General features: G+C 41.4%; 1 protein-coding gene across 3 annotated transcripts in view; it reads left to right on the top strand.

Moving 5' to 3' along the window:
- The window catches only part of FER1L6 (fer-1 like family member 6), a 93,394-nt gene extending 78,888 nt beyond the window's left edge, over positions 1–14,506 (top strand). For all 3 annotated transcript variants that reach the window (XM_084507744.1, XM_084507743.1, XM_084507742.1), the window contains exons 34-41: positions 293–453; positions 3,245–3,387; positions 3,956–4,044; positions 6,047–6,145; positions 7,869–8,110; positions 8,454–8,617; positions 9,768–9,868; positions 13,828–14,506. In XM_084507744.1, coding sequence (XP_084363870.1) covers positions 293–453; positions 3,245–3,387; positions 3,956–4,044; positions 6,047–6,145; positions 7,869–8,110; positions 8,454–8,617; positions 9,768–9,868; positions 13,828–14,008 — 1,180 coding nt within the window. In that variant the 3' untranslated portion in view covers positions 14,009–14,506. The remainder of the gene's footprint in view (positions 1–292; positions 454–3,244; positions 3,388–3,955; positions 4,045–6,046; positions 6,146–7,868; positions 8,111–8,453; positions 8,618–9,767; positions 9,869–13,827) is intronic.
- Positions 14,507–19,536: the final 5,030 nt, after the last annotated feature.

The following is a 19,536-nucleotide window of genomic DNA, read 5'->3' on the forward strand; positions in this document are numbered from 1 at the left end:
CCTTCTCCTCTTGGGAAGTATGTCGATGCCTGGGCCACTTTATCTAAGCAGTGGGTTAGGCTGCATCAGCTTCTCTTGTGGTTTAAGAGAAAAGAGTGATTGGCCCCAGGGTCTGAGCACCTGAGAGGAGGTGTCTCCTCAGTGCTGGAAAGTTCAAAGGAACAGTTGGGCTTAGCAGACACTGTGGCCACTGGCCATGAAGTGAATCTCTGTGTGGGAAATCCTGTTTGACAGCACACTTTGCTGGAGGAAAACTTCATCCATTTCTCTCCACTCTCTTCCCTCCTTGCAGAGAAGGGTACAACGCATGGCGAGATGCAACGAAGCCAAGTGAGATCCTCACTAAGCTGTGTAAGGACTACAGGATAAATGGGCCCTTCATGCGGCCAGGGGAGATACAAGTAGGAACAAAAGTCTTTAAGGGACAGACGGTCTTCACTGAAGATGAGAATGGTAATGCAGTAGTTCATCATTCTTTGACTGTTTTATAGCAATACCAAGAGGCTGCCCCACCTGCAGCTGGGGTCCTGTTGTGCAGTGTTCTCTAGGATCAGATTATGGAACCTGTCTCTGCTATGAAATATTCGTGTAACTGTGGTGATGAGGGCTGTGTCTCTATTACCTAGTACTGTATCTTAATTGGAGAGAATCTGTAGGGCAAAACAGCTGTTGATGAGGACCTAACATCCCCATGGTAGGTGTTAAGGTGTACTTTGGGCTGGCTCCTTCCTGAACCCAAGGATGGGGTGCCCAGGAGCAGTTAGAGTGCAGGTGATGCTTTTTGAACATGTCTTCTGGCTTAGTTTCATCTGAAATTAGAGCAGCGTGCATGATCTGAGGCCCCTCCACACAGAAAACCAAGACATGAGAAAGTCAGGATAACCATCAGTCTTTAAAAAATGTATTCCCCATCTAAAGGAAGACACATAGTGTAGACAGAACCAAGCAGGGAGAAAATGAAAAAGAAGTACATATGTACATATGTACATATGTGAAGTGAGTTCAAGGTCAGGCAAGTCCTTGTTCAATCCCAGTTAGGTTCCAGGCCACTTACCTGCCAGTCCTACCTGACCTGCTTGGCTTTGCTCCTCTCCATTGTTTTTTTCTCCCCACCTATTGATTATTCCTACTCTGACTGCTCTTCTGAAGCGCTAACACAATGCTGTGTAAATCCACGTATCTGGGAAGTTCATAAATCCAGAGGACAGGACAGAACTTGTTTTCAGGGGTCCCAAATTAAAAAGAGGGCAAAACTACCAGGAAGTTGAGTGTCCATATCATATAAGGGTGGAGTGGGACAGAGCTATCAGTGATTCACTACTATCATTTGAGTAAGGAAAAGAGAAGTGAGGATGGAGACAAGGAGGAATAAAAGGAGCTGGTTTTGGAGACAATGGACACTGTGGAGTAGGGAAACTTCTATCCACCTCTTTGTATTTCAGAACATTCATCTTTGAGCAAATTCCCTTTGGCAGTTACAAAATATAGGTCACCCCTCCACTGGAAGGCTACTGAGATAGCATTGTTGGAGGGAGAAGAATGATCCAGTTTGGTTTGTTGGCCTGAGAGAAATTTATGTTTTCAGTGTTGCTGCTTGTTTTCTTCACCAGCACACAAGCAAATGTGGCTGACAGATGTAGATCAAAATTCTGGTCCAGTAAAATGAGCTTCAGACAACCAATGTCAGACAAGATGATGAAAACTAAAAGGAAGGAAATACAGAACCAGATGGCAAAGTCCATCTCCTGAAAAGCTTACTCACACAACTTTTTTTGGCATGTTGTAGAGAAAGTTTACAGCATGCAGTCTTTTGCATGCTCCTTTTCCAGACTGCTGTTCTGACAAGGCAATCTGGTCCTTATTTCCTGGTGAGTTCCTGTGCTGTTCATCGTTTGGGTCTGTAAAACTAACAAAGGCCACAGATTTGAGCTCTAGAGGAGTACTGAAAATGGGCAACAGTAATATTTCTACTTTACAGGTGGTGAAACTGGTACTTGAAGGCCATACATACAGCTTTAAATAACAAGGGAAAGAATAGTTTAACTTTGCTCCAAGAGTATAGAAGTTATATATCTACTCCAAGGTACTGTAAGACTATTTGCAGCCAGTAGGAACAAACAGGCATCTTCAGAAGGTGTGCAACTTGTCTTTAGAAAGGTGCCTGAGACAGAGGGGATGGGTTATCAAGGGACAATCTGTCCTGCTTACCATTGAGGCTACTTGACTGAGTAGTTCAGACTAAAAACCTTGCCTTTAGCTGGATAAAATTAGATGAAATGTATTGCATCTTAAAAACATGGCAGCACACAAAAGAGAGCCAGGACTCAGGACCACAGCGTCATTCTTCCTTCCTATCTGTGCCATTAGGAAGTGTTCAACACCTACTGATTAAACCCAAATGAAACCTTTTATAATTTACCAGCAACTCTGAGATAGCAGCACTCTAGGAAAAGTTATAACTGCTGACAAAAAAAGTTTTACCTTTCTTTTCACTTGGATACTTCTCTCCTAATCTAGGAGATAACCCTCTTCAAATCCCTGGGTTCCTTTTGTGTGAACTGACACAAAAAGGGAAGAAAGAGAAACTCAAGTGCTCAAAAGGCTTCCTCTTGTTTTCAGTATCCACATCACCTGCACTATTAGCACTGTTCCTTCCTTAAAATATTCCTCCCTCCTCCAGGGTCTCCCTTACTTTTTCCTCTATTGGCAAACTGGGCTGCTCAGAAGACATGTTCTTGCCCATAGACTTCAGCCCTCACATTACTGTTCTTCCCCTGAGGTGTGATTTTCTTCTCCAGGGCAATTTTTGCTGTTGCCATCACAAGGCAAAACAAGGCTGTAGATGTAATTTCTAGTGCCTATTTGCTGTTAGCACCATCAAAATCTTGTCTCCTTGTGTTTCATTGGCCACAAAAACCTTACATTTGCAATTTTCTGTAACAAGTGTAGTTCGCACATTGCTTCCATCTTCCTGTTAGAAACAGCTACTCTAATAATAAAATGATTCACTGTAAATATAGATGAACTGCTGTGTGAGTTCTACTTTTCTATTTATCCCTGTGGGTACCCTTATTTGCAATGCACTTTAAGACCCTTCTCTTCTTAGCTGGGGTACATAAAATCATTCCTTTTAACTCAAGCAGGTTTTTAATGACCATCTTATATATTTTATGGAGCATGTTACCAAGGGGGTTAGCATTCTAATTTTGCTCTGTTTGTTCTTTTGTTTTACTCTTTCCTATAGAGGAGCCAGTTGAGTCATACGAACATCTCTCCTTAAAGGTTTTACGTGCTTGGGAAGAAATCCCTGGGGTTGGATTCAAGCTGGTCCCAGAGCACATTGAGACTCGGCCTCTCTACCATAAGGATAAGCCAGGCATGGAACAGGTAAGGCAGCTCAGTGATGGTGTAGTGATGGTAGACCCAAGAGAAGTTTTCCTTTCCTCCAGTTGCAGTGCTTTCTAATTGTATCTGCAAACTTACAGAGACAGTGCCCAGGTGGTGTACCATACACAAGACTTTGTACAGTATCAACCTGCAAATTGTCACACGTGTGTATACAGTGAGTTACCTAAACACACAGTAGCCACTATAAGCTATAAGTGCATATTTTCATTCTATTAAATGCTCTCATTTATTAAGCTAAAACAAACCCTATTTGCATGTGGACTTTGGCTCTTTTCAGTTTTCATCATGTACTATTTTTATATGGATTTTCACTTGGAAGTTTCCAGTGTTTGAGCTCAATTCCAACTTCACCAAACTACTGAGAGATTGAGAGAATATATGTATGAAAAAAATATATTGTGTAGTTTGCTTATAGATTCATTTGTTACAGACTAATGAACTGCTTGGTGCTCAGAGGGGAAGCTGTGTTTTTGGAAGACAGAACTACATTTAAAACCTTTTTAAGTCTAAATTAGGGTTACAGTGATGTTTATTTCTTTTTTTCAAGGGTCGTGTACAGATGTGGGTTGACATATTTCCTAAAGATATGCCTCTACCAGGACCCCCGGTGGACATTTCACCAAGAAAACCCAAAGGGTAATAATACTGTGTGCTTCCTCCCAGTACAGTGGTGTAAATCTTCCAGACTGAGTCTGGAAAGAACTATTAAAACAAGTATCATAGCAAACTTCTGTTTTTCTGATACACATAAATCTAAGTCAAAGCAAAGCATCTAGTTTCTTTCATTAAAAAAAGTACAAGAACCGTTAGTGATTTTTGCATCAAGAGCTTCCACGTCTTTTAGAAAGATACTGCTTTTTCAGAAAGAGATTGCAGTTGGCTAGATGTAAGAGTCCCATAACAGTTCTGATATTATCATCCATTTGTTGAGCTGAAAGAAATAATTCTGTTTTCAAACCCTTCTTCAGCTACATAATGCGCTTAATCACTGGGTGAGATCTTTAATCGGATGCAATGGTGTACCTATGGATTTCCCATACTTGACTCAAAGACAAGATCAGAAACACATGAAGTAGCAGCACAAAGAGATATGTTTGGAATAGCAGTCTCTCAAATTTCAGATGGATCCTTCTGCTTTCTATGCAATGCTAGACATAGCTATTCAAGTTTATGTAATGTTTGTTAATAAAAAAGTCAAACGAGACAAACAGAGTTCTCAGGTCATCCTTAATCAGCTTTATTCCAATATTTTAGCAAGGCCCTTCTTTGGAATTTTACATCTGAAGCAGCATTAGATACCATTCCTGCTTTATTTACGTTTGAACAAGGAGCGATGTAATGCAGACTTGTTTATTTTCATTTCTTTTTATAAAAGCCAAGATTTGACAAAAACAAGAGTCCATGTAACTAATACTTTTCTCAGACCATGAATTTCTGTAATTTTCCTTAATGACAAGTATTTCCCCAGCAAAAATATTTAAAACTAATAATATACACAAAAGCAAAATGTAGATGCCATTTTGTAGTCTACAAAACCAGGGAAAAATATTTACAAATCATTAATTATGAGAAAGAAAGTCAACATACAAATGGAGTCAAACATTTTGCCTGGAAACGCCTATTTAATGCAGCAAAAGAGACTCCAGGCTCCATAAAACCACAAGCGCGTTGTGAAAACTTTTATTTTTGGTGATCTTTGAGTGAACCAGGGTTTGATGGAGATTTGTAGAGGAAAATTTCTTTGTCTAGTGCAGAGGTGTGGTTTTCAGGGTCCACATGTCCTGAAGAGCTCCATGACCTAGGGTACCTGGTAACTTCAGGGTCAAAGGATTTCACACCCGAGACTGATATTATTTCCAAGACAGCATGTCATGATAGAAAAATCATTTGTTGGATTTCCCAAATATACTTTCAAAAAATTTTTGCAGTTAATACAATGACTCAATTTTTTTAATACCAAGTATTTATGTCACCTACAATATCTGTATTTCAGTTCAAACTTCTAGTAAATATTTGTATATAGGTAGTGGAAAGGATGGGAAAGATTTATTTTTCTTTATTGTTGTTTCTGAAGATGGTGATTGTACTTGCTTCAATGAAAATATCTCTAAACAGTTGTTTTTTTTTTTCCTTTTAAACCATTGGATTGCACCAAAGAAAATGGTTTTAGGCATTTCTTCAGAAAAGCGCCTCCCAGGGAGCTCTGATTTTTATTAGCAAGCTGCTTTCTTTCAGTTTTGGAGGCTGCTCTGATGATGCTGCTTATATCGACGTCGCCTTGTTACACTGCAGCATTTTTGTGAAGTGAACTGAAAAGGAACAAGCACATAAAAAGCAAGGAATTTTCCATCTCTCTGAAGCTGGCCATGACCCTGCTGTCATTCGGCATGCTCCAAGAGCGCAGAGGAACCACCATCCCCGTTCCATTGCTACATCCTCTTGTAAACAGAAGGGGCCTGAGGCTGGTGCTATTTTAAGAGTTTTGCACAAATACAACATTTCTTACTTTATAAAAGCATGATTTGGAAGAGGTTTACATTAGTGTCTGACCTGAGCCTGAGTATACATACACCTACTAAAAAAAAGACCATTTGTTAGCATGATCTTAACTACACAAAATGTTTCTTTTCTTTTTCAGCTATGAACTGAGGGTAATTATCTGGAACACAGAGGATGTAATTCTAGAAGATGAAAATATCTTTACAGGGCAAAAATCAAGTGATATCTATGTCAAAGGGTAAGTTCTTCAGTACTTGTCTTCAAAAGGAAAATTATATTCAGTCACAAAAATGATTTTGTGGGAATATCTGAGGAGGTATTTCTGTGACCTTGGTACTTGACTGTAAATGCCTGTCCTAGTTAGTCATGTGTATTGAATACTGCTTCACCATTTTTCTCACTTAAAATCAAGTAACTAAAAAATGGCTGAGGCAGAGATGGCATAAGAAGAGAACCAAACTCACAATTCAGCAAACAGAGACAAAACACAAAATTTGAACTGTAAGGGCTCACATGGAAGTAGAGAGCTATGAAATAACTACAGAAAAAGGAATTATGAGCACAACATAGACAAAAAGCTGGCGTATGCCAGACTATTTCAATGGGAAATATTTTCTAACCTCATGTGGTAGTACGCATGTGTGAATGAAGTCCTGGAAAAATCTGAGAATCTAGGGCACTAAGGATATAGAAAAATTAATTTAGGTTTAGATTAGATATAAGGAAGAAATTCTTGACTATGAGGGTGGTGAGGCACTGGAACAGGTTGCCCTGAGAAAATGTGGATGCCCCATCCCTGGAAGTGTTCAAGGCCACGTTGGATGCAGCTTTGAGCAACCTGGTCTGTTGGAAGGTGTCCCTGCCCATAGTGGAGAAGGAGGAGGTGGAACTAGATGATCCTTAAGGTCCCTTCCAACCCAAACCATTCTGTGATTCTCTGATTTTACCAGAGAAACTTGAGTTAGTTCTGACTATTGTGTGGTATCAGTCCCTTGGAGAATGTGACATTAGCCTAGATAATTGTACACCAACACAGCCAAATGGTCCCCAGTGAGCAGTAGCAGTTATTGCACACACTGGCTGAATAAACCTTCCCTTGCGGTTCCCTGAGAGGTGCTACTCTGAAATCCCTGGTGTTCACACATAGCACCTTAGCAACAAACTTAATGTGTTCAGAGGAGTAGCAGAGTAACTGAGAGCGTAAGATTCAGTACAAGCTGGAAACCAAGGAAGTAAGTAGGGAGCCAGCTTCTGTGCTGAGCTGTGTGATAATGTGAGGACATCGCTATCACTGCCAGAACTGCCTGACAGAGAAAGGCCGGAGTGGATATCTGTTTGTTTCTGTGCTTTAATGACAAAGGCACATATCTTGTTATGTTCAGATAGTGCACTCAGCACTGAATGTGTCACCAGGATTTGCACTGGAATTGTTGCTAATTTTCCCCATTTCTTGTTGAATTAATGGGGCTTGCAGGAAAAACACCACTCTTTGGGTGCAGTGCAAAAACGGTAACCTTTACGCAACCTGAGATCATCTTCAGAACTAAAATGCATAATGCTGGATCATTACCTTGGTGGAGCTCTTCAGAAGAGAAAATTTTGTTTAGGAAAGCATAGTCCTACTGTAACATAGCATTGCACTTCAGATGATATGCACACTATAGCAGAAACCAAGAGAAAAAGACAAGAAAAGCTGGGGAGACTTCTCCAGCCATATTTATGCCATGTTTGTACTCACAGACTGCAAGTGCAGACACTACAGACTCTAGGACTAACCACTTAAGCCAGTTTTGGGACATTGATGTGGAATCTGTTAGCATGGCACAACATGACTACAGGGTGATTAGTAAATGTTAAAGGAATGATGCTCTGTTTGCTTATCTTATCGTTACTGAATGACAACACCTTCAGTTCAAACTCCCCTGGTGATGGCAGTGTGTCCCACTATGTGCTTGCCATAGGTGGATAAAGGGCCTGGAAGAGGACAAACAGGAGACAGACGTACATTACAACTCCTTGACAGGAGAGGGCAACTTCAACTGGCGCTTTGTGTTCCCATTCCACTACCTCCCAGCAGAGAAACAAATGGTGGTTAGTAAAAGAGAAAACATATTTTCCTTGGAAAAGACAGAGCGCAAAATACCTGCTGAGCTGGTGCTTCAGGTGTGGGACTTTGAAAGACTCTCTTCAGATGATTTCTTGGGTAAGTATGCAGTGAAACTGTCTGAGCTTCATGTGAGGTCTCTCTATACCTGTATTTTATCAAGGTGTGTACAAGGAAGAGTCTGAGACCATAGTCTTTCATGTCTTTCTCTGAGGCACCAGATTGCCACCTTATCCATTTCTTGCAGAGTGAATAATTAAAGACTTGAATGCAGCAATGCCAAGGCAATATAAATGAATTGCTGAGGGTACAGAAAGATGCTTAGCTATGAAGCTTGGGCCAAAATGCTGCATTGCTCCATGTGTCTTACCTAGAAACTGCTGTTTGAATGCCTTTGTGTCTTTCTGGTCTCTGAGTGCTGTCACATCACTTCTCTCTCCAGGCACTCTCGAACTGAACCTGAACGGCTTCCATCGAGCAGCAAAGACAGCCAAGAGCTGTGACCTAGGCATGGCTGTGGCAATGAGTGAAGAAAACAAGATCTCCATATTTCAGCAGAAGCGTGTCAGAGGCTGGTGGCCTTTCATCAAGGCTGGGGAGCTCACGGTAGGCAGCTTACTAGAGATGAACAGATTTTTGCAGGGGCTAATACGCTCTGCTATGATCCTGACAGAGACAAATGCTAATTTTGAATATATTACCTGAAGATGGGCCACCACTGGCAATCCACATGACTTCTGCATGTGCTTCAGTGGTACCCCCATTAATTTCATTCAGATAATCCCAGACAGACAGAGTTTTACCTTTTTTTCCAGTTCTCTGCCCCACCCCCAGAGGCAGGCCGTGAGCAAAGGGCTGTGTGGGACTTGGCTGCGTGCTGGATTAAACCACTACAACTTTGTATTTATTCTTTGCCTTCTTCCACTGCTCATCTTCCATCACACTGGATGGGCAGAGTGGAAAATCAAATGCTTCCATGAGTGCAAGGGGAAAAGATTTAACTCATATTTAGGAAGCTCTAACTTGTGTAGCTGAAGTTATGGCTGATACTAAGGATACAAGTTAACTCAACTTATGTATTTCTTCTGCATGGTGTAGCAAACATGATCTTTTACTGGTGCTAATATTTTGTGGATTACTTAAAAAATTTTAATGGCTTGTTCCAATGGAAACAAGCACTGGAACAGAAGAATTCTGGAAATTATTGGTAAATAATTGGTAATAAAATATTACAAAAATTATTAGCAAAAAAAAAACGGAGCTTTAGGACTTCATGACACTTTCTGCACACAGATCTCATTTCTAGGCATCTGCTTTTGTGAGGTATGACCCCAGTGCACAATCACTTGTGATGGGCTGAATTTCACCCTGTTGCTGGACTGCACTTTGTCCAGCCCAGCCACCCATCCCCCAGCTTAGCCATTCAGCTCTGCAGGGACATGTGATAGTTGGAGTGAACAGGAAAAAAAAATGCAACAGGCCTTATCAGATGAATTACACTATGATTTAGGAAGCAGAAAATATATTTCTGGAGGAAAACCTCTCTTTCTTTATGGTCTCTGGGTGTAGGTCAGGGATTTGGTGCCTAGGTTTTCCTTTGTGCTTTTTCTGTAACTGCAAATACTTTCTCTTGTTTTCTCTAATCAATTTCATTTGCCCTCAGCTGGTTCCATAATTTCTCCACAAGCCAATTCCTGCTGTGATTTAATTATAATAACCAAGTAATGGATGCTTACGTATGATCTCTCTGATCCAGGGCAAAGTGGAAGCTGAATTTCACTTAGTCACAGCAGAAGAAGCTGAGAAGCATCCAGTAGGCAAAGCTCGAAAGGAGCCCGAGCCCTTGGAAAAACCCAAGTGAGTAGGAGCATATTCATTAAAAAGCTGGGGCAGGGGTGTTCAGCAGCAGTCAGGGAAGAGCTCTCCTTGCTCTTCTCATTCCTGCTATAAGCTTGAGCGAGCTGTTTGGCCATTTTGGCAATGCCAGGCCTCCTTGTGACAGAGCTGGTTGATGGCACTCAGCTGGCAGCACCTTGCAGGTGAGCTGAAACATCTTCCTGTGGAAGGCAAAACAAAGCACTTTGCTGACCATTTGTCCTCAGTAAGGCTTCACACACAGGCTCATTCCATAGCTGACCTGGTCCATGATAACCTCTTTAACCACCGTGATTTATGCACATACCTGACACTTTATTTTGGCCACAAGTAAATATCAGAGAGATGATATTTACTATATTAGGAGGATATATGTAAGCCATTAACATTTAAGTGCTTTAAAATTATTGTATGCCATGTTTGTGTCTTTTATTTTTTTTAATTGGGTTGTTATTAATCTGACCGTTAGGAGGCAGAGTCTTAGTTATAGGAAATAAGGATTATCCACAGAAATTTGGAGGTATCTTAATTGCTACTTATCACTGAAAAGCTGACCTCTGCATGCATCTGGTTCTTCTTGGATAAATTAATCACATGCGGATAAAGGCACATAAAACATGAAAATCATGCCATACAGGAACCATACGACTTTAACATATGTCTCTAATTTCTTTGTATTTCATAATCAAAGAATGAAGATGCTTGTTTTTCATCATAATGCTCTTTAAATAGGACATTTTAAGTGGTTTAACAAAGGCAGACGATCTAAAAGGAGCATTTTATCTTTCAGTATTTACCACATTAAAAAAATATATTATCAATTGAGACTTTTGCATTCAGAAAAAAATGTACTTCTAATCTATTTTGGTTCAAGTAATTTGTTCTACTAAAGTAAGGAGTTAGACTGAAAAAAAAAAAAAAAAAGAAATTGGTATTATATTTCCTGCTACCAAAGCTTCTAAAAATAAATTGCAAATCCTAAAGGTAATCATTGCACATTGTTTATTCTTCATTTGTTTCATATACAAACAAATGTTGCAGAATAAATATGAAAGAAGAGAAAACAGCATGAAGGTAGAATTGCCAATAGCCATATAAAGGATATGAATTTTGTCTGAAAATCAGAGTTAACAGAGACTTATTGAGAATTAGCCTTAGAAAAACTTTAATCAATTGTATCATTGAACATCTTTCTTTACCCAAGGGCAGGATGAGCTATACCTGACAGATGTCTAAAAAATGCCCAGTAATGGGAACTGCAGCATTTTTATTACATAGGAGGGATGACTGAGACAGATCTGAAATACATGTACGTGTGAGAAGCAACCAACCTAGGCAGTTTTAAGAGGGATCATAGGGTGTAATAACAGAATGATTACTTGCCCAAAGGATGTCAAAAGGATGCACAAAGCCACGCTCATTTTCAAGCTCAAGTCATCAAGCCCAGCCCACGCAGCCAGGCAGCCTGGGGCTCCAGGGCACCTTGAATTTTCACCTCAAGGACATTTTTGTGGGTAATGTGCTGTGGTGCCAGAATGTGGTCACTAGCCTGGTGGCCCCTTCACTGGTGCACAACCAGCCTGGAGGTGTTTCAACCCAGATGCAGCAAAACCAGGGTCTTCAGATCTTATGCTGAATAACCAGGGGGGCTTCACATCCAGATTTTTATGTTGAAGTACACAGGAAACACATGGCTTGACCCAGATCTGTGCTTAATTGGGATGTAAGCTTCAATTAAATTCAGGGTGGGACTAGTCCTACCTGACATTATCCATCTCAGAAGCAAGTAATTTGGGCTCCTGTTGTAGTTACCCACATACAGATGGAGGAGTCATCCTATTTACTCAGCATCTATCTTAGGATGGGAGCAGTGACCATCAGGAAACTGGGGAGAGAGGTCTTCTGCAAGGTCCTTCCTCTCCACGCTGACTGCACCAGACTGGACACCTGACTTTGAATGTTAGGCAGAACAAATCCTAAGGTTAAAAAGGTGCTATCAGCATGCAGATAGTAAGTACATCAAGACCAAATACTGGAAAGAAAATAAAATAATAGCTGAAGACATTGTATGCCTCGGTTCCATAAAGCTGGCATTAAAGTTTACCAACTCAGTGCCACCATGTGTAGTATGGACTAAGTGGTTCACACATACACAACAGTCAAAATCAATTGAGAGATGGCAGACAACTGTTTCTGCACTTCAAATAAGCTCTCTTGAGGAAGAAGAGAGTCTCTATATCTCTGTGCCAGTACTCTAGGTTTGCACATTTGTTGAAAATACATTTCCAGATTGTTCATTTTAAAACTGAATCATGCAAAACAAAATATTTTGAAAAAATAAATTATATTCCAGGAGCTACTAGGAAATGGCACTCTTTAATGTACCAAAGAAAAGGTTGACAAAGATTAAATGTCTGAGGACTAAAACAAATGAGAAATAAGGTGCATGGTTGTTAGCAGTGAGTGTAATTTCATACTGGTAAAGCCACCGTGAGGTTATCCATCTCTTCATCTCAGCCAGTCAAGACAGGATGCTTTTCTGGTAGATGCTCTCTGTTGTAACAAATACACTGTTATAGCTGGTACTGAATTCTGTTGCCTATATTGCATAGAAAACAAATTAAATGAGCCGGAGTCTGGCTTTTTTTCCCCCCTGTCCTTAAAGTTATGAAAAGCCCTTTAGGTGGAACACATGGAATGATGTTTTTGTTACTCAAGTCTGTGATTCAGTCAGCTTTGCTCTTTATCACATCCACTTTTTTACAATTCCTTTTAACCTGGAGGGCTTATTTTTTTTTATTTATTTCCAAGCCATTTCTATCCTTACTATAATATGGTCTTTAATTAAAAAAAATATTCGTTTGACCTTTAGATTTCCCGTGTCTGTCAGATTGGCATTCCCCATCATGTGCTGAATACTGAATTCTCCAGCTAACTAAGACATCATTTAAATTACTTAACCAGCTTGCTGGAGTAAAACATTACTTTTTGTGACCCTCGGTCTTAATTCTCCTTACCACTGTACCATCTGCACAATTACAGTGATATTTGATAACAAAGAAAGCCTGTACCCAATTTTGCTGATATTGTTGCTTGACATCACTGCACTCTGCAGGTCATCCCTTCACACACTGCTGACAGCTGTTGGCTCAGCTCATCGCAGAGGTAGGGCTGTTGAAGTCAGAGGCACAATGCCGGAGGAGAGATTACCACAACATTTTTCCTAAGGGGAATGTTGCTTTCCTCTCCATGTGCAGCTTTGCTGTACAGTGTGAAGAAACTGATTACGGAAAAGATTATGACATGGGACAATATTTGGAAGAAATACAGGGTTGTGGAGTGCAGATATGCCCCACCAGAAGGTGGCTCTTCTTCCTTTCATGTACCCAGGCAATCTACCTAGATTTTGAGGTTCCTATCATCTCCAGTTTTCAGGAGGCCTGTTTTAAAACCCCTTCTGACAATATCTCATTTTGGGCTGTATGCTGGGCCTGAGCTGACTGCCTGTTATGGCACAGTGACTATCACCAAGCAATCACATTTTGTAGTGACTCAATTACTCCTTTTGCAATGCTAAATTCTTTGCAATGAATAGAAAGCTTTTGTACTCAAATTTAAGATGCTTGCATTTCTTCTTTAGGATTTTTCAGCATCTTTTCTATATTTTTGAACCCCTCATCTTGCCCTAAATTGGAGTAATTATGAAATATGAACTGGAATTTCATTCTCAGCTGTGTGTGGAGCTAGGGCCTGGAGACAAGATGGATGACCCGAGAGTAGGTAAAACTCACAGAAGTTCTCTCCAAATCTTTTAGTGGGCTCCCACGAGTTAAAGGTCATTTTTAGACTCAAATATATATTTTGCAGTGGGGTAGCTTTGGAAATAGATGGATCTGCCTTTACAAAAGTTTTTATTTCTTTTCTTCTTTCTTCCTCCTTAGCCGACCAGACACATCCTTCTCCTGGTTTGTAAATCCTTTCAAGTGTTTGTATCATCTGATCTGGAGAAATTACAAGAAGTACATCATCATTGGCATAATTCTGCTTATTCTTGTTGTCTTCTTGGTGCTCTTCATCTACACAATGCCAGGTGCAATCAGTAATAAGATAATTGTAGGATGAGCATAAGATCATGGCTCTCATTGTAACCAATCATACACAAACACTTCAGTTAAAAATAAAAGTCAGGCACACAGAATTAATGAACCTGAAACACATCTCATTTGTTGTAAATAAAAAGCATTACTATTCCTATGAGAAATAGGAGCTGTCTTAGAATATTTTAATGTCTTACTTCTTTGGCTGTTCATTCAGACCCTGCCTTACTGCGTATTCTCAGCACCATCCTGATGTAGCTTTAGTGGCAATGACAGCTTGATTCTACACCTAAAACTGCATGTAAAAGTAAATTCCTTAATGCTGTGCAGAAAGTGATTTTTCAATCAAGTATTTATTATTATAAACAAGTAATTAAATGTTGAGAGCAAAATCTATACACAATCAAATGTACAGTTCAGCTGTTGCATAGTTTTGCAATTAATTATTTGATTTGTTTTCAATGATTTTACAATGGTATTATTATTTTGAGATAAAAGGTTTATTAAAAAATCAGAAGTTCAATTGCCTTGTTTGATGCTGTAAGCAGAATTCATCCTGCGCCTCCCAGTAGGTGCTCTGTAAACACTTGTGAGGTAAGGGGTGGTGACGGGGGGAGGCAGAAGCACAGACAGAAAGAACTTTTTTCAGCTGCAGTTTGAAAGTGCTGGAGGTTGCTGGAGGGGAGGGATCAGGAAGATGAAGACTCAGCTGCAGGTACCGTGGTAGCAAATGATCCTTGTAAAGGAGAGGGAACAGGGAGGATCCTGCTGCCTGAACAGAGGGAACAAGGAATGGAAAAGACAAACATTGCAGAGTGGAACATGTGAGGGATTAAAGAAAACAAGGGATAAAACCTTACACAACAGTCATTATGAAGATCCTCATCCTACTTAGAAATACAGAAAATGCTGCAGCCTGTCATGCACAAGGAAAGGCCTGAAAACTTTAGGTCTGCGTGGCCTTAAATAAGCAAATATGATTTTGAAGTAGGTGCAAAAATCTCCTGTCCCATCCATGGTCAGACCTTGTACAGATGGCCTTTGAGAAATGCCTTCCATCATGCTGCACTTATACAAAGCGTGAGCTCTTTGGAAGGACTTCACCGTTAGCAAATTTTAAAGCATCAAAAGAGAAGAGAAAGAAATCCCAGAAATGCTGATCATTCTACCAAACTGAGGGTGTAGAAATGAAAATGAGACGTTCGGCATCGTTCTCAAAAGCCACTTCTGTGGGAAGTTTGTGTGGCACTGTTTGCACCGAGGCTGGATTAAGGCTGTGCAAAGAGCCTCTGTGTTCCCTGGCCAACAACAGGTAACTGCATTATTCAGAGAAACAAATGCCTAAGAAACTTCCACAGAGAAAATATTTTACAAAGTGCAGTTTAGTGGCTTATTTTGGATGGATTGAATTGCTCTAAAAGTGCCTCTTCCTCTTTCCAGTGATGACAGAGGCAGATGGCTCAGTGCAGGCTGAAAGCATCCCACCCCACTCCATCCAGCAGATTGTGGCCCTCAGTGTTCCTTCTAAATCTCATGCTTATGTATACAGTAAATATAACTGAATTATTTAGGTGAGCAATTACACTGCAATTAGACATGTGGGAAAGGACACATGTCTAATTGCAGTGTAAGGACACTGGATGGGTTTTACCATTGGGCTATTTTGCTTTAGGTGTGTGTTTAATGTGACCAACAAATTAAAATGCAGTTAGTTGAGGCTGCACTAGCTAAACGTAACGATTCAAGATGGTGATGGTGAGATGTGCTGGGCACCCTTGAGTCTCTCTTCACTTCATATCCCTCCACACAGGACCCTTGTCTGGTACAGCCTCCAGTTCCCCTGCGTATGTGGCACATTCCTCTGAAACCACTCGTCTTTCCCTTTTGTGCTATTTTGCACTTGACTGTGTACGAATCAGAAAGGGAAATCTTATTTCTCCCAGTGCGTCTCATCATGCTATGAATTTTGCAATTGCAATTTGAAAGCTCCAATAAGAGCAAATAAAATTACTTTGATGCAAAATGCGGAAGATGAATCACAGCAACCGGAATATATCGTGACAGCCATGCAGGCAGTGCTGCTCATCTTTTTCCCGTGTAAAAGCAGGCCTGATCCTGCACGGCAGCTGCTGGGTCCCTCTCTCCTTACTCTGCTTGTTTGTCCTGACTGCCGTGGACTGGGCAAAGCTCTGGGCTGTGGCTGGAATGCCCTGTCCTTGGCAGAGGGTCCTGCTGCGTGGCTCCAGGACCAAGCCTCAGCTCTGGACCCCAGCAGCGAGCACACTGGCAGTGCTGTTATAAGATCGCTGAAGTGACATCTCCCTCCAAGTCCTGGTGTGATTCTGGACGAGCAGTGACTGTGCACGTACCCTCTGCCCCTCTTCCCTCACATCCCGTGCCTAAAAGCCAGCTGCTTCACCCCTTCTGCCCCTTGGGTCTTCCTCTCCCTGCAGCGTGGCCATTCCTGACCCCTTGTACTGCTGAACATTAACATCCCCCTACCCCTGCAGAGCCCTGCAGTCTGGGCTAAAAGCAGCATCGCTCACCCAAAATGCAAGCAAGCTGACTCCTCCACAACTCTTAAACTGCTCAGGCCTATCATTACACTCAACGCATGTAGGCTGAGCCAGAAAATGCTGTCCCAGGGGACAAAGCAAAATCAACTACCTTTTCATGATCTTCCAGATGGCTGCGAAGAAGCTGCAGAAGCAGGGCTGTCAGTAAGTATTAAAGAAACAAAATCCAGCAGTGCTCAACGCTGGACTGCTCGTACAGAAGCCAGATGTTAGCAGTTTTGCATCTTAAATGACTTTATGGTGACATGGCTTTGTGGTTAACAGGCAGTGAGGTTTGTACCGAAGATGCTGTTATTGTCAAGGGCTCCTATCCTCCTGGAAAGAAGAGATCCTTGTCCCAAGCAGTTACTTCAACACTGGTGTGCAGTTATGCTGGCTTAATTTTGAGGCCAACTGGTACAGCTTGGAGCTTTATCAACTGGTTTCTGACCAGAAATAGCTCATTAAATAGCTGAGTGCTACCGTTGGCAAATACAAGATCGTGCTCCTTGACTGAATCCTAAAATTATTTGGAAATAATAGCCTCATGCTGCTGGTCTAAACATGCACATCTTGCTTGGAGACATCTGGCTTGCAGCAATAAACCCTGCTTTTTGCCTCCAGACATTTTCTCAGGTAGGAGCAGATGTTGCCTTTCTGGCAGGCAAACCTGAAAGATGGAGAGAGCTGAGCCTGTACTGCTGAAGACAGGTTCGAGTTTGGGTGTAATCATTTTTGAGTGCCCAATTTCAGGTACTTGAGTCTGATTTTTAGACACAAGCTCACTTCCTGCTGGCATTTGAGAAGCAGAGTAGGAGCAGAGTCCCACGATTAAGTATTTGGGGAGCAAGCTGGCTACTGGTTCAAGTCTTTTGGCTCTAGGCTCCAGTCTAAAAGCAATCAAATCTTTACATCAAAAGAAACCATACAGGTTTATAAACGGTACCATCGGGTGTCCAACAGCACAGCGATAGAAACAGAACAAGAGGGGAAGACAGACCTCTGGATGGATCATTTGTGCTGGCAATACAGCTGGAAGCATCCAAGGAAAGGAAATAGAAAGTCTTATTTTAAGAGGGAAAAACAAAGCGGAACCTAATCAGGATATAATGCAAAGCACTAAAAGATGAATGGTTCTCTGTGGGAAAAAAAAAAAAAAAAAAAGAAAAAGTAAAAAAGCAGCTCAGCTTGAGGTGTATTCATCACAGGCATACACTAAAATGAAATCTTTATGAAACATCATTATTACCTGAGGCAGAAGGAAGACGCATTGCTGCCATCGCAGAGCAGAGATGTGGAACCACTCACTTTAGCAGAGCAGGAGGAAAGTGATAGAAAATCACTATCAGATCTTTGCCATCAGGGCCTCGCATAAGAGGGAGCAATACTGAAAAAGAAACCTCAACTGCCTGCTGAACTGAGAGGCCTCGAGGGAAATATTAATTCCTTTACACCTCTGTCACTCCTGTTGCCTCAGTTTGGGAACAGACGGTGGCATGGTGATGCTACAGGTAAGCAAGCGCCTGAAGCACATAAGAAGCGGAAGTTTTGAGCTTGGCCACTAAAAGCATGGAGTTACCAGCAGTACTGCATGGCATGCCACAATCTTGCCTGATTTTTAACTGTAAGAGCAAAGAAAAGCAGCTAGCAAGGATGTGCAGGCTGGGACACGTGTTGTCCACATGGGCTAAACTCACCCCTGCAGCTTAGCGCTCTCTCAAGTGCTCTGCTCTGGAGATCTTTTTTCCTTTCTTTGTCCTGCTGGCCCCTTGGCAGCACGTATGTCCCTGTGCCATCTCCGTGTGACCTTGGCCAAGGGCTGATTTGCTTCTTTTTGTGAATAGGGCAGCCCATCTACCTCCGTTCCCAAATAAATGGAGTGTGGGGGGACTCTTCTGACAACCCAGCTGCTGGACAGGCATCTCCAGGTCCTGAGCAAGGTGTGTGCTCATCTCTTCCCCCACACCAACACCAGGCATCTCAAAAGAGTATCTGCAGCTACAGAAATGCATGCGTTTGCTGGCTGCCCCATCCTATTAGCACCTAGCATCTAATTTGCTGCTGGTGCTGCAGTTGCTCGTGTCGAACCACAGCTCTCTCCAGTGCACCTCTCAGCAGCTGTGGTTGCACAGCCGTGGCTGAGAGTAGCACCTCCAAAATGCCAGAAACGTGGCAAAGCAGACAGTTCGGCAAGACATGATATAGCCATGTCTCAGGCCAGTCACTGGAGTTTGAATTCTCTGTGCATAAAAGCAGCACAAATGGATCTGCCACCAGTTCCTGCCTCCCTCTCTGCCTTTTGAGAGGGCAGAGTCAGGTTTTTATGCCAGTCATGAAAAGCATCAAGAACTGATTAAATCTGCAAAATCCCCATGTTAGAGACACCTAACTATCGATGAAATTATGAGAAAGGTAAAAAGAGAACTTCTGAAAATGCCTCCTCCAATTTTCCTACATATTTCAGTCTGTAAGGCAGAGTCTTTTCTGAAAGCCTGGTCTTTTTATTTTCTTCTTGCAATTATTTTAGAAAAACCAGATCACAGTGCAACTGGCAAAAATATGAATAGCTTACTTGATTAACTTTGGTAGGATTACCATTCTGAGAGTGGCCATTCATAGCTAGGCTTCATTAATGTAATGAATATTGAATTCGTGGTTTGGCAGAACAATTTATCCTACAAAGTAATGCAGAGGGTAAAAACTAAGCTCCCAAACAGACCGTATACATCTTTATCCCGCAGTTGTCATTCTTCTGAGACAAATTCAAAAGCTCTCGTTCCTCTTGGCAGGGCTGATGTTTCACGGTTTTTAAGTCCAACATGAAATAGCCTGAGAACTCAAGAGCTCCTGAATTTGGGGGCAGGTGTTTTTTCTTTACTTTTTGGATTTATTTTTTCTTGCCCGAACTGTCCTGGAAGTTGAAATTCTGAACAAACTGAAGAGATTTTTCTCCTGTAAAGAAATTTCTTTCCTAGTCAAAAGAGGTTTAAAGGCACTG

The sequence above is a fragment of the Aythya ferina genome (genome assembly GCF_964211825.1).
Source record: "Aythya ferina genome assembly, chromosome: 2".
Classification (NCBI taxonomy): domain Eukaryota; kingdom Metazoa; phylum Chordata; class Aves; order Anseriformes; family Anatidae; genus Aythya; species Aythya ferina.